Raw genomic sequence first — 14,245 nt, 5'->3', positions numbered from 1 at the left:
GCCCCATAGGTCTCGCAGCAGACACAGAGGAATTCATCAGGCGATGAGGCTCTGGGAATTCTTCTACAAACCCCAAGAGGTCAAAAGCGAACCCAATGAGACAACCAATAAACCGGAACAGCTGATGGAGAGGTCCGCAGTGCAGCAACCGAAGAGGAAAAAGTTGAATTGGACCCCTCCAGAAGGCCGCTGCCCTAGACTCGACATATATGCTCAAGCCATCAGGAGATGTATCAATGCCAGACTCATCAGCCGTGCTCACAAGATAGCCCTGAATGTCACCCAAGCACAATGCATCGCCATCCGCGCCCTCAAGACCAACCGCAACATTGTCATCAAACCAGCAAAGGAGGAGCTACCGCCATGCTTTACAGAACAGACCACCGCAAAGGAGTATGTCGACAATTGAACAACGAGGAACACTACAGACAGTTACCCATAGATCCGACCAAAGAACACACCTGCCAACTCAACAGACTGATCAAGATCTTTGATCCAGACCTTCAGAGCACCCTACATGCTCTCATCCCACGTACTCCCCGCATTGGAGATCTCTACTGCCTCCCGAAGATCCACAAGGCCCACATGCCCGGCCGTCCCATCGTATCAGGCACGAGGACCCTGTGTGAGAACCTCTCTGGCTACGTCGAGAGCCTCCTGAAACCCATTGTACAAGGAACTCCCAGCTTCTGTCGTGACACTAGCACTCCTTACAGAAACACAGCACCTGTGGACCAGTTGAATCAGGAACACTCCCCATCACAATGGACGTTTCTACGCCAGCATCCCCCACGATGACGGCATTGCTGCAACAGCCTCAGTATTCAACACTGACAACTGCCAATCTCTAGACGCAATTTTACAGCACATCCGCTTCATCCTGAACCACAACGTCTTCAGCTTTGACAACCAGTTCTTCATCCAGACATACATAACAGCCATGGGGACCAAATTCACACCTCAATACACCAACAACCTCATGCATAAATTCGAATGAGATCTCTTCACCGCACAGGACCTTCAACCGACCTATACACCAGATACGTTGACATTTTCTTCCTTTGGACCCGCGGCTCAAGCCATCAGGCGATGCATCAGTGCCAGACTCATCAGCCGCGCTCACAAGATAGCCCCGAATGTCACCCAAGCACAATGTAACGCCATCCACTCCCTCGAGACCATCCGCAACATTGTCATCAAACTAGCAAAGGAGAAGCCACCATCATACTTTAGAGAACGGACTACTGCACGCTGACATCAAGTTCCATCCCACTATCAGACTCACCATGGACAACTTTCCAGAATCAGTTGTCTTCTTGGACACATGCATCTCCATCAAGGATGGACACCTTAGCACTTCACTCTACCGCAAGCCCACGGATAACTGCATGTTGCCCCATTTCTCCAGCTTCCACCCTAAACATGTTAAAGAAGCCATCCCCTATGAACAAGCCCTTTGTATACCCAGGGTCTGCTCAGATGAGAAGGAACGCAACAGACACCTACAGACATTGAAAGACACAAGGGTTATTGCAAGGGTATATAAATAATATAGAATTGTTGCTACAATTATATCAGGTTTGGTTGGATCACATGGAATTCTGTGAGCAATTTTGACCTTGATATGCAAGAAAAGATATCTGGAAGCAGTGCAATGAGATTGTTTCCTGGGATGAGAGGGTCGTTCTTTCTTTGATTCATGGGATGTGGGTGTTGCTGGCTAGGCCAGTATATATTGCCTACCCTAATTGCGCTTGAGAAGGTGATGAGCAGCTGAGTAAATTGTGTCTGCATTCTTTGGAGTTTAGAAGAATGAAAGGTGATCTAATTGAAGCATTCAAAATTATGAAGAACTTATCATTGAATATACTTAAAGCTTAGAGAGCTTTTTGGCTTCTCAGGGGATCGAGGGATATGGAGAGCAGGTGGGATAGTGGAGTTGAAGCCCAAGTTTTGACATGGTAGTATTGAATGGCAGAGCAGGCTCAGTGGTTCATATGGTCCTCTGCTCCTGTTTCTTGCATTCTAATGTTCATGGTGCCATGGTCTGGACTGCATTCCCTCAAGATAATGTCACTCTCAGCACACTCCAGTACTCAGTACCTGTTTGAGAGTGCCACACACCTTGAAGATGTTTGTGCTTCCTGCCTTTTCCTACCCTTCTGATGGCCACCTATTTGATACAATTCACAGACAAAACTCTCAGCCTTTCTTAGGTCCTGCAATGTCTCTAGCTGTCCCTCAAGCTTAAAATCGTTGAACTCGTATAGCTGGAGATGCTTCCTACTTACTTAGCCCCAAATCACATGCAGTGTCCTGAAGTTCTCACCTGGTACACGAATTGAAAGCAACAGGACTCAGCTGCCCATCCATTAAAAAAATAACTATTTCCTCTTTTAGAATCTAGTTAGTAGCTTTCTTAAATCATTCATTTTAATTAATACAACTGGACCTCAGCCCTGCGGTTTCACTGACTCCCTCATATTGATCTTTTATTTTTGGAAATATCAGAAGAGCACTTCTTTTCAAATCGCTCAGTTTAGTGCTCTGTAGGGTTCAAATATAGAATATATATAGGGAAAGAATAAGAATTCAATGATATGTATCACTTTCAGAAGCAATGTTGTTAATTAAGAAAATTATACAATTACTATTTCTTATAACAGGACCATTGGTATTATTGTGATTTGTTTGCTCTAATGATGGTAGAACTGAGAAGTGCCAAAATGAATGTTGGTCATACTACTGTACCTGACTCAAAACTGGACCATGATATAATTTTGACACAATACTAATATTCTGAAGAGGGGAGTCAACATAGTATAACTGAGGTCCTTTTAATGATTAAATATTATTGCTCAGCTCCTATGCTGCCATGTCTCCGATGTTGAGCTTTTTTCTGTTTCAAATTAGAGCATCTTTGAAAGCAGAGAGGTTATGTAACTACTATAACTGTAGGTAAGTTTGCCAAGATTTAGTCATATGCAAATCAGAACAAATGAAGTTATTGGGTAGAACTTTTGACCTGGGGAAGTGGGATCAGAAGGGGGAACAAAGTACATATCAGATCCCAGTGTTTCATGTTGACTTTTGAACATGGCCCTGGCTCACAAGGATTTTTGAAGAGATGTTGAGACCCATATGTCGGCATGTCCCACCAATGCAGCAGTTCAGCACTTTGATTTTTTTGATTTTGATTTATTATTGTCACATGTATTAACATACAGTGAAAAGTATTGTTTCTAGTGCGCTATGCAGACAAAGCATACCGTTCATAGAGAAGGAAACAAGAGAGTGCAGAATGTAGTGTTACAGTCATAGCTAGGGTCTAAAGAAAGATTGACTTAATGCAACGTAAGTCCATTCAGAAGTCTGACAGCAGCAGGGAAGAAGCTGTTCTTGAGTTGGTTGGTACGTGATCTCAGACTTTTGCATCTTTTTCCCGACAGAAGAAGGTGGAAGAGAGAATGTCCGGGGTAGGTGGGATCCTTAATTATGCTGGTTGCTTTGCCGAGGCAGCGGGAAGTATAGACAGAGTCAATGGATGGGAGGCTGGTTTGCGTGATGGATTGGGCTACATTCACGACCTTTTGTAGTTCCTTGTGGCCTTGGGCAAAGCAGGAGCCATACCAAGCTGTGATACAACCAGAAAGAATGCTTTCTATGGTGCATTGGTAAAAGTTGGTGAGACTCATAGCTGACATGCCAAATTTCCTTCGTCTTCTGAGAAATAAGAGGCATTGGTGGGCTTTCTCAATTACAGCATCAACATGGGGGGACCAGGACAGGTTGGTAATCTGGACACCTAAAAACTTGAAGCTCTCGACCCATTCTACTTCATGCCTGTTGATGTAGACAGGGGCATGTTCTCCTCTATGCTTCCTGAAGTCGATGACAAGCTCCTCCATTTTGTTGACATTGAGGGAGAGATTATTGTTGCCGCACAGTTCACCAGATTCTCTATTAAGTGAGGCATTTAATAGTTAGTTAAAGGGAGGAAAGTAATTATTTAATTCATTGAATTGTGGTAGAGGTTCGAGGTGCCGCCTTTGTTCATGTACCTATGATTCTCATATCATTGTTTTTTGATATTGTGTCGATACACTATCTTGTTTCGTCATTAGACTTCTGAGCATAAATTTGTATGAAAATAAATGTAACTGGTAGTTTCAGTCTGTAGAAGGACTTGTGTACAGTATATTTTAGAGTGGGACACTTGCTACACAGTAGGCCCCACATTTTCTTGACGGGGCATTGCCTGGTTTCAATAATTAGGTGAGCATTTATAACTTGAAGACAATGCCCTTCTGCAATTTTTCGTCTGCCTTCACAATGTCAACCAACCCACTATTAAAAGATTTTGTTTTCGCCTGTAAACATTTGTCAGCAGCCATGATATTTAACACATTCTATCTAGAGGAAGCTGTATTAGTGGACTTTGTGTCATATCTTCAGCTATTACAATGTGTTATTGGTTTAACCTTTAATTTGTTTTAAATGCTTTTTTTAAATGCTGAACTCAAAATGGAAAACAACCTGATCAATAAAAACTCCTTTACAAACTTTTTACATCCACTAAATTCAAACAACCAGTGAGAAACAGAACTCGGTTGTCTGTGTGTGCTAATTAGAATTAAGGTTGTAAGTTTGGATTTCTGTCCATAGGAAGGTCTGCCTGCTTGTGCAAGTTGCCTTTGAGCCAAAACATTTGAGAAAAGTCCAAATGATAGATGTTGGAATGGAAAGTAAATACATCAAAGCAATATTTTGTAGTAATTAGCATTGTGCTATAAATTGTTTACATTTAAAATGATGAGCATGCTTTACAAAGCTTTTGGCTCGGCAGGTTATATAAATAGTTGAGCAATATGGATATGTCAGGTTCCAACTTCAAACTTTGTCTGTATTGAGTCAGTTAATCTTGGCTGGGGCAACAGTGCAGGTGCTATACTTGGCCTCTATGAAGGGGGGGAGTCAAACACCAAATCTTGGTGGTGTCTGGTCATGTCTTCTACAGTACAGAAGAGTTCCAACATAAGTCTTGTTCACCATGTCATATTCACTAGCAGGAAACCATCTTCAAATTTCTGATCACTACCCAGTCTTGGAAGTCTGTGCATGTGGCTCTCTGGTGAGCGAATTACCTCTCTTAGTTGTGATAATTCCCATGGTTATATTGCTTATTTTGGCTCCCTGCCCAAATTTACACTGGAAGTGTGGTAACCAGAGTGATGTGTTAGAGGGCCCTAACGTCTGTGACATTGCATCTCAATAAGGAGTGAAAAACTTCAGGAGGAGAGAAAAGTAAACATAAAATCAGGTGATAATTTTCAAAAATAGTACTTGCAACATGGAAAAATGTTCAGCCTGCTTTTAAAATACGAAGTGGCCATACCCATACATCTCATGAAGGTCTTCAGTTGAATATCTTGCACTTCTATGACACCACAGGACATTTCAAAGTGCTTTATATTGACTAAGCACTGTTCTAATGCAGTTTTGTATAATTCAATGAGCTAGTTCACCTAGCGTAATGAATGGCACTTAATAGATGTGGCTTTGCTGTAGCAATCCCATTTTGCTGTGCTCTCAGTTGGGGAGGAAATGTAGAAATTTGAGAGATAAGAGTATAGGAAAGGGTGTAAAACCATAAGTATCTTTTTTGTGTAAATTCTACTTTTATCACATTTCTGAAGGAGCTGATAATTTTTAACTATCTTGTAGCTGAACCCTGTCAGAGTTCACCTTTCATAGAGAAGACAATTTTCATTAAATGTTGAATTTCAATAGACAAGAGCATAACAGAAATGGGCAATGGTTTACGGAAGTATTATAAGTGACACTTTTAGAACTTATTCTTGAACATGTGGTACAGTGGAAAATAATTACATTATCTCTCGTTTATTTATTAACTAGTTTTGTAGTATATATGCTGACTGTCCTGCATTGCTTTTATGCACATGTTCTGGTTGCCCCTTTAACCGACCTATGTTTTGCATCAGAGAACCTCTGGTGATTTGCTGCTTTAGTTTAATAAAGTAACCTGCTTCGTGCAGGAAACCTTCTAATTGCAATATTGTTAGAATGCTCGCTTGAGCAAAATTTGTAAAGTAGTTCACATTTTGTTTGTTACCTCTGAATTGCTTTTGGCTAAATAGCTTCATCCTTCAATTAGAATATAACTGGAGATTTCTGATACAATGGGAAACACCTCAAGTTAAAAAATTTGGATGGGATTCTTTTTGAAAACTGTATCTTGACATTAGAAAGAAGGGAAAGAACTTGCATTTTATGTAATGCCTTTTAAAACTTCAGGAATCCCAAAGCACTTTGTAACCAATGGAATATGTTTGATCGGTGTTGTAAAACATAAAGCATGACATTCAAATTGTGCGCAGCAAGATCCCACGAATAGCGATGAAATAAGTAACCAGATCCTCTGTTTTCATTGTAGGGTGAGGGATAAATGTTGTCAAGGTCACCAGGAGGGCACTCCTGCTCTTAGATTAGTGCCATGGGATCTTTTATGTTCACCTGAGAGAGTAGATGAGGCCTCAATTTAACATCTAATACAAACGATGGAATTTCTGACAGTGTCAGTCTCATTATTTGCTAAAGTCTTTGAAGTGGACTTGAACCTACAGCTTTCTAGTTCAGGTGAGAGTGCTAACATACTGCAGTGTTGTGTGAACAAGTGACTAGAATGGAGGAATTGATTGTTTTCAAAATGAAAGCACCACAAAAGAGAAAAACATAATCATCTTGTACACTTTCATCACATGGATTCAGTTGTATCTTGTGTGTACAGTTCAGTTTTTTTTGATTTGTTGATCTAAGGTAATGAGATTCAAATATAGTATGAAACATTTCTGAATCACATCAATTTACAATTTAGTAATATGTATAAATTTATTGACTCAGTTAATTGCATCTTACAACCCATCTCTCTGAAGTGCTAAAATATGATTTCCGGCACTTTAGCAGCATTAGTGGTCATGTCTGAGGCTTTTAGCTTGTTTTTTTCAGTACCACAGGGAGATGGCTACCTCAGCCCTTTAAACATTGCACATCAAATAGTTTTATTGTTCATGTAATGTGTGCACATAGTGTTGAAATATTAAATTGGTCATGAAAGACATTGACCATTAAGCTTCTTCCAGAACTATTAAAACTCACTTAAGGTTTGATTCAGCTGAGGTTTATTTGGAAGTTGTTTAGTCTAGGGTGTTCTTTGGTAATTGTGTGTGAAGTCGATAATGCTAAAATATATCATGATAGATATGTTTTATTCCCTCTTTTGGCATTTTTTTATCTTCACTAATTATGAACTGAAGATGTCAATCAATTGACATGTAATGGTGTGATTTTGGACCATATGGATCACATGGCAACCAGATTTATTTCTGTGTTTTTCACTTTCGAAGAAATCTCTAATTTCTTTTTCCAATTTTTATTACAGGAATGGCAGAACTCCATTCAGAAAAATGCTGGTCTTGCATTTATTGAGCTTGTTAACGAAGGAAGGTAATGTTGCTTTAGTTTTTTTTCTTTGAGGTAGATATTTATTAAACTTTTAAACAGTGTATTCCAGTACACCCACATGCACATGAATTACTGATCCTAAATTCCAACTTCAAATGTAAAGGTTCATAACACCTGTGTGAGTGAATAGATGCCGTTGTGATCTTTGTCTCTGGGTAACTGCTGCCAAACCTTTCAACTGTGTGGTAGTTTTTCAGTGGAGAAATTTGTTTTCGCTTCAACGTTTTGCCTGCATGCCCTCTGTGGGGGGAAAAAATGTTATACTGGCACACCACGGAGAATTTATTGGCGTTTTTGACATGTTTTCAAGACCATTATTCCCCTGTTCTACAATTGCGTACAAGTAAACATGCTAATAGGTTTTATTTTGGACCATGAAATATCTATCGAAAGAATTTTAGATAAGCAAATCCATTCTTCAAGCCCACTTAAGAATGCATAGACAAAATTTCTCGACAATATTTATTCATTAAATCCTGTGAAACTATTTGGTTGGTATCATGTATTCTATAATTTATGAAATGGAGCTCGAGTAAACAGGTATGAATTAGAATATTTTGTGCATCGTCTCCTCCCCCAGATGAATTTTAAAAAAAGAATCTGAATTTTAAAAAAAGAGTCTCATCCTTGTATTTCTGCAATATTCATTTTGGTTTTCGTTTTACAAAACCATGTTAGATAAACTTGGCAGAAAATAAACTACCTTGCAAGGAAATTGTTTAAATGTATTAAGTTTGCAGAAGGTTTATGATAATACTTGGAACAACATTTTTGTTCTGCTGGAGAAAACTAGCTACTGCATTTGATCCCAGGGGCCAGTGTAAAGTAACAAGGGTATTAGGTTATTCTGGAAGGACCTGGCCTGTTATTGTTTCTCATTATATGGTCCTGACCTGCTTTGACCTCTTGGAACAGAATGGTTGCTCTGAATTTGGCCCTTGATTAATATTTTATGAACCCGATAACACTAGGATTCTGTGCACATGTAAGAGAAGCTGGTAAGGTCTATCATCTGGATTAGATGTTAATCATTAACAAATCAATTAGTGATGTAGAAGTGTAAGCAATTACCAGCCATTTTTTATATGATCTGTGCTAAGGGAGCAAGGTCCTCCACAAAGCTTATGTGGTTAAATAATCCAGTCAGAATTTTTTAACTGCACTAATGGGTTAGTATCATAATTTTTGATTCCACATATTCCATATATTGATGGAGTATAACCTCGCTGAAATTGTAGGAAAATCATGTAGTAACATAGGGTGGACCTAGTCAGCAGTACTCACATTCCGTAAATGAATTTTAAAAAAGCATATATCATACAGTCCCTAGAATGTAGAAGTCTAATTTGGCCCATCGAGTCTGTATCGACTCTCTAACAGAGTATCTTACCCAAGCCCGCTCCCCCGCCTTAAACCTGTAACTCCACACATTTACCATGGCTAATCCATCTAACCTACACACTTTGGGACACCAAGGGGCAATTTGGCATGGCCAATCCACCTAACCTGCATATTTTTGTACTGTGGGAGGAAACCAGAGTACCTGGAGGAAACCCACACAGACACTGGGAGAAGGTGCAAAACTTGAGACAGTCACCTAAGGCCGGAATTGAACCCAGGTCCCTGGAGCTGTGAAGCAATAATACTAACCACTGTGCTACTGACTGTTGTCATGCAATACATTGCCTACTTCAAAAAAGCAAATGGGATTTTTTTTTGTTTGTTCAGGGGCAGTGGGCATCGCTGGCAAGGCCAGCATTCATTTCTTGGATCATTGCATTTAAAGAGCCTTTGGCAGATAATGATAAAAACCCATCTCTACAGATATGGGGCCCAACAACATCTCATCCTGAAGACTTGTGCTCCAGAACTAGCTGTGCCACAACCCAGCTGTCCCTAATAATAAGACATATCTAATAAAGATGGTGGTGCACATACTGGTCCACTACATTGGTTGGCCTAATGTGTTTGATGCCCCACATAATGCAAAGCAACTCTAATGTGTGTTTGTGGAAAATTTAGTTCTGTTTAAGTTTGTGTTGTATTCTTTCTTGTATGCTCAGTGCATTTGGAACATTAGGGAAGAACTTTTCCTGCATGGAAATTGTATCAACTAAGCTTGCACTAGTTCCCATTTAGTTTACCCTAGCAATATTAACATAGATGGTTTTTGGACTTTTTCGAATATATACGTTTAAGTTATTTTCCTTCTATATTCTGTACATTCATGTACATGATTTTGACATAATTACTTTCTCCCTTATTCCAATTTCACCTCTTAACTTGCTATTCTCTATACTATTGCTTGTATTATCTCCCAGTGTATTGTGCATCTTGGTATTCTTCTCTAATATTTCCTCTTCGATTCTCACACACCTGCCAAGTTAGTTTAAAGCCCCCCCAACACTAACAAAATGCTCCACAAAAAACTCAGTCCCAGCTCTGTTCAGGTGCAACTTGTCTGGTTTTGACAGGTGCCATCTCCACCCCTGGCCAAGACCAGTGTCCCAGGAATCTCTTGTTTCTGTACTGACTTGCATGTGGCACTGGGAGTAATCCAGAGATTACGACATTTGAGTTTCTGCTTGATAATTTCCTTCCTAGCTCCCTAAATTCTGATTTCAGAAAACCCTCCCCCTTTCTACCTACATCATTGGTGTTAATGTAGACCGCGACTTCTGGCTGTTGATCCTCCCACAGAAGAACTGCAGCCACTCTGTGACATCCTTGACCCTGGCACCTGTATGTATGGACTCATCTTCTCTGCACATGACCCTGTAGTGCCTCAGGGAGTTCTAACATGTGGGAACACATCTGTTGTTGCTGCTGACCGAGGTAGTGTCTCTTTTCCATCGACTCTGAGGCCCTCTGTCTGTGCTAGCAGAGCAGGGCTGTGTCTGTCCTCCCTCCTCCAAGGGAAACTGGCAAAAGGTGCCTCTGTGTCTTGCACCACCTCCTGCATGCCAATGGCATGCTCCTCAACCTTTCTATCAGTGTGCAAAGATCCACCAAGTGCATTTGTGCTGGTGAATGGCATGCTTGAAAGGTGTGACAGTGCTTCGTTGATCTTTGCTGGTTATGGATTGGAGGGTGGACTTCTGCATTTGTGGGAGACACAAGAGATCAAGTGAACTAGTGTTGGAGTACAGAGCCCGTTGTAGTGCTGAGAGTTCCCAACGCAATCTGGCATGCTGTTAGCTAGGTGAAGTGCAAATAATCCTCCCATAAGAACTAGGAAGAGGAGTCTGCAATTCAGCCCTTTGAGCCCGCTCTGCATTTCCATAAGACCATAAGACCATAAGACATAGGAGCGGAAGTAAGGCCATTCGGCCCATCGAGTCCACTCCACCATTCAGTCATGGTTGATTTCAACTCCATTTACCCGCTCTCTCCCCATAGCCCTTAATTCCTCGAGAAATCAAGAATTTATCAATTTCTGTCTTGAAGACGCTCAACGTCTCGGCCTCCACAGCCTTCTGTGGCAATGAATTCCACAGACCTACCACTCTGGCTGAAGAAATTTCTCCTCATCTCTGTTCTAAAGTGACTCCCTTTTATTCTAAGGCTGTGCCCCCGTGTCCTAGTCTCCCCTGCTAATGGAAACAACTTCCCTACGTCCATCCTATCTAAGCCGTTCATTATCTTGTAAGTTTCTATTAGATCTCCCCTCAACCTCCTAAGCTCCAATGAATATAATCCCACGATCCTCAGACGTTCATCGTATGTCAGGCCTACCATTCCTGGGATCAGGATTTCAGTACGATCATGGCTGATCTCATGTCCGTCATATCTCCACCTTCCTGTCTACTCCCCATAACTCTTCATACGTCTACTAATTAAAAACCTATCTATTGCCTCAAATGCCTCCACACTCTGTGGAGTTTGTACATTCTCCCCATGCCTGTGTGGGTGCTCCAATTTCCTTCTACAGTCCAAAGCAGTGCAGGTTAGGTGGATTGACCATGTTAAATTGCCCCTTAGTGTCCCAAGATGTATAGATTAGATGCATTAGCAAGGTAAAGATGTGGGGTTATGGGGATAGGGCGGGGGAGAGGGTCTCGGTAAGATACTCTGTCAGAGAGTCAGTGCAGACTCCAGGGGCCGAATAGCCTCTTCTGCACTCTGATTCTATGAATCAGCCGCTGCACTCTGCACTGCAGATTCACGACCATTTGAGTGAAGTAGTAAAACCTCATATCTGTTTTAAATCTGTCAGCCCTTAGCTTAGAACTATGGCACCTCATTCTACAATGCCCAACAAGGGAAAGCATTCCCTCTGTGTCTATCCTGTCAACCCCTTTTAGCATCTTGATGCGCGATAAATCACACGGGAGGCTGGATGTACCCGGGAAATAAAGGCTTTTATTGCCAACAATAACGGAGCTACTATATACAATATACAATCCCAGACCAAAGGGTCACCAGGCAGAGCAGTGACCTTTATACCTCTCCCGGAAGGCGGAGCCAACTGGGGTGTACCATAGGACTATACAGGTAGAACAGCCCAACCCTAACCCCAACAGTAACATATCTACAGACTCATAGTGCTGGCCAAACCATGGCTCAGCACTCCTGGTGGTAACCAACAATGGTTCACCACATTCACCCCTCCTTTTAAAACTAAGGTCGGCGGGGCACAAAAAAAACAGAACAACTGCTCATCTATCTATAAGTTCAAACGGTTTGGGGGACCGCACCGTCGCTGCGACCTCCTCAACACCGGCGATGACGCCGGTTCAGGCAATCGCGGTGACCTTCTCTCCAAGGCGGTGTCCAGTGACTCCTCCAGTTCCTCACGGGCCGGTAGACCACGAGGTGGTGACAATCCGCTGGACTCGAGCACGCCTCGAGGTGGCGACAATCTCCTGGACTCAGGCAAGCTGTACACGGGAGTAAGAGGGTTAAGTGGTGGTCCCGATACTGCCCGCGCCGTGTCAGGAGAAGAGATAATGGTCGGGGGTCCCTAACTGGGGGTGTGGGAGCGACTGGGGTTTCCAAGCCCCCTGCTGGCGCCAGATCTCGAATCGAGACCGTGTCCTCTCGCCCGTCAGGATATGCCACATAGGCATATTGAGGGTTGGCGTGGAGGAGATGGACCTGTTCAACCAAAGGGTCGGACTTGCGGGTCCTAACATGCCGCCGCAGGAGGACAGGTCCTGAGTACGTCAACCAAGACGGTAATGAGGTCCCAGAGGAAGACTTCCTAGGGAATGAAAACATTCTCTCATGAGGAGTAGCGTTGGTTGCCGTACACAGGAGTGAGCGTATGGAGTGGAGCGCATCAGGGAGTACCTCTTGCCAACGGGAGACTGGAAGACCTTTAGACCTCAACGCCAGTAAGACAGCCTTCCAGACTGTAGCATTCTCTCGTTCAACCTGTCCGTTACCCCTTGGGTTGTAGCTCGTGGTTCTACTAGAGGCAATCCCATATGAGAGCAGGTATTGCCTCAAGTCGTCGCACATGAACGACGAGCCCCTATCGCTGTGGATATAACAGGGGTAACCGAACAGGGTGAAAAGATCCCGTAATGCCTTGATAACCGTGGCAGCGGTCATATCAGAACAGGGAATGACAAAAGGGAATCGTGAGTACTCATCAATGATATTGAGGAAGTACACGTTCCGATCTGTCGAGGGAAGGGGGCCCTTGAAGTCCACACTCAGTCTTTCGAAAGGACGAGTGGCCTTCATGAGGTGTGCCCTGTCAGGTCGGTAGAAGTGCGGTTTGCATTCCGCACATACCTGGCAGCTTCTGGTTATGGACCTGACATCCTCCACCGAGTAGGGTAGATTCCGGGCCTTTATAAAGTGGAAGAGCCGAGTGACCCCCGGATGGCAGAGGTCATTGTGGAGAGCCTGTAGTCGATTCTCCTGCACACTAGCGCATGTTCCACGCGACAGGGCGTCCGAGGGCTCGTTGAGCTTCCCTGGACGGTACATGATATCATAATTGTAGGTGGAGAGTTCGATTCTCCACCTCAAGATTTTATCATTCTTGATCTTACCCCGTAACGTGTTGTTGAACATGAACGCCACGGACCGCTGGTCCGTGAGCAGAGTGAACCGTTTTCCCGCCAAGTAATGGCGCCAATGCCGAACGGCCTCCACAATGGCCTGGGCCTCTTTTTCCACCGCAGAATGCCGAATTTCAGGGCCTTGGAGGGTGCGAGAGAAAAAGGCGACGGGCCTGCCCGCCTGGTTAAGAGTGGCGGCCAGGGCGAAATCAGATGCATCACTCTCCACCTGGAAGGGGATGGACTCATCAATAGCGTGCATCGTGGCTTTCGCGATGTCGGCTTTTATTCCTGCAAAGGCTAAGCGAGCCTCTGTTGTTAGGGGAAAGGAGGTAGACTTGATGAGCGGACGGGCTTTGTCCGCGTAATTGGGAACCCACTGTGCATAGTATGAGAAGAAGCCTAAGCATCTTCTCAGTGCTCTGATGCTAGTGGGCAGGGGGAGTTCGAGGAGGGGACGCATACGGTCTGGATCAGGGCCAAGGACCCCGTTTTCCACCACGTATCCGAGGATAGCTAGGCGGTGCGTGCGAAATACACACTTCTCCCTGTTGTAGGTCAGATTCAGGCGAGATGCAGTGCGTAAGAATCTAAGAAGGTTGGCATTGTGGTCCTGCTGGTCATGGCCGCAGATGGTGACGTTATCCAGGTACGGGAAGGTAGCCCGCAGCCCATTCTGGTCCACCATT

At 43.2% G+C, this 14,245-nt stretch overlaps 1 protein-coding gene across 1 annotated transcript in view; it reads left to right on the top strand.

Moving 5' to 3' along the window:
* The window catches only part of lrba (LPS-responsive vesicle trafficking, beach and anchor containing), a 901,160-nt gene that overhangs the window by 349,975 nt on the left and 536,940 nt on the right, over positions 1-14,245 (top strand). The window contains exon 34 of the mRNA XM_078212471.1: positions 7,460-7,524. Coding sequence (XP_078068597.1) covers positions 7,460-7,524 — 65 coding nt within the window. The remainder of the gene's footprint in view (positions 1-7,459; positions 7,525-14,245) is intronic.

Source organism: Mustelus asterias, chromosome 1 (assembly GCF_964213995.1).
Source record: "Mustelus asterias chromosome 1, sMusAst1.hap1.1, whole genome shotgun sequence".
Lineage (NCBI taxonomy): Eukaryota > Metazoa > Chordata > Chondrichthyes > Carcharhiniformes > Triakidae > Mustelus > Mustelus asterias.
The sequence above is the reverse complement of the archived record's forward strand: the minus strand, read 5'-3'. Positions and strand labels throughout refer to the sequence as shown.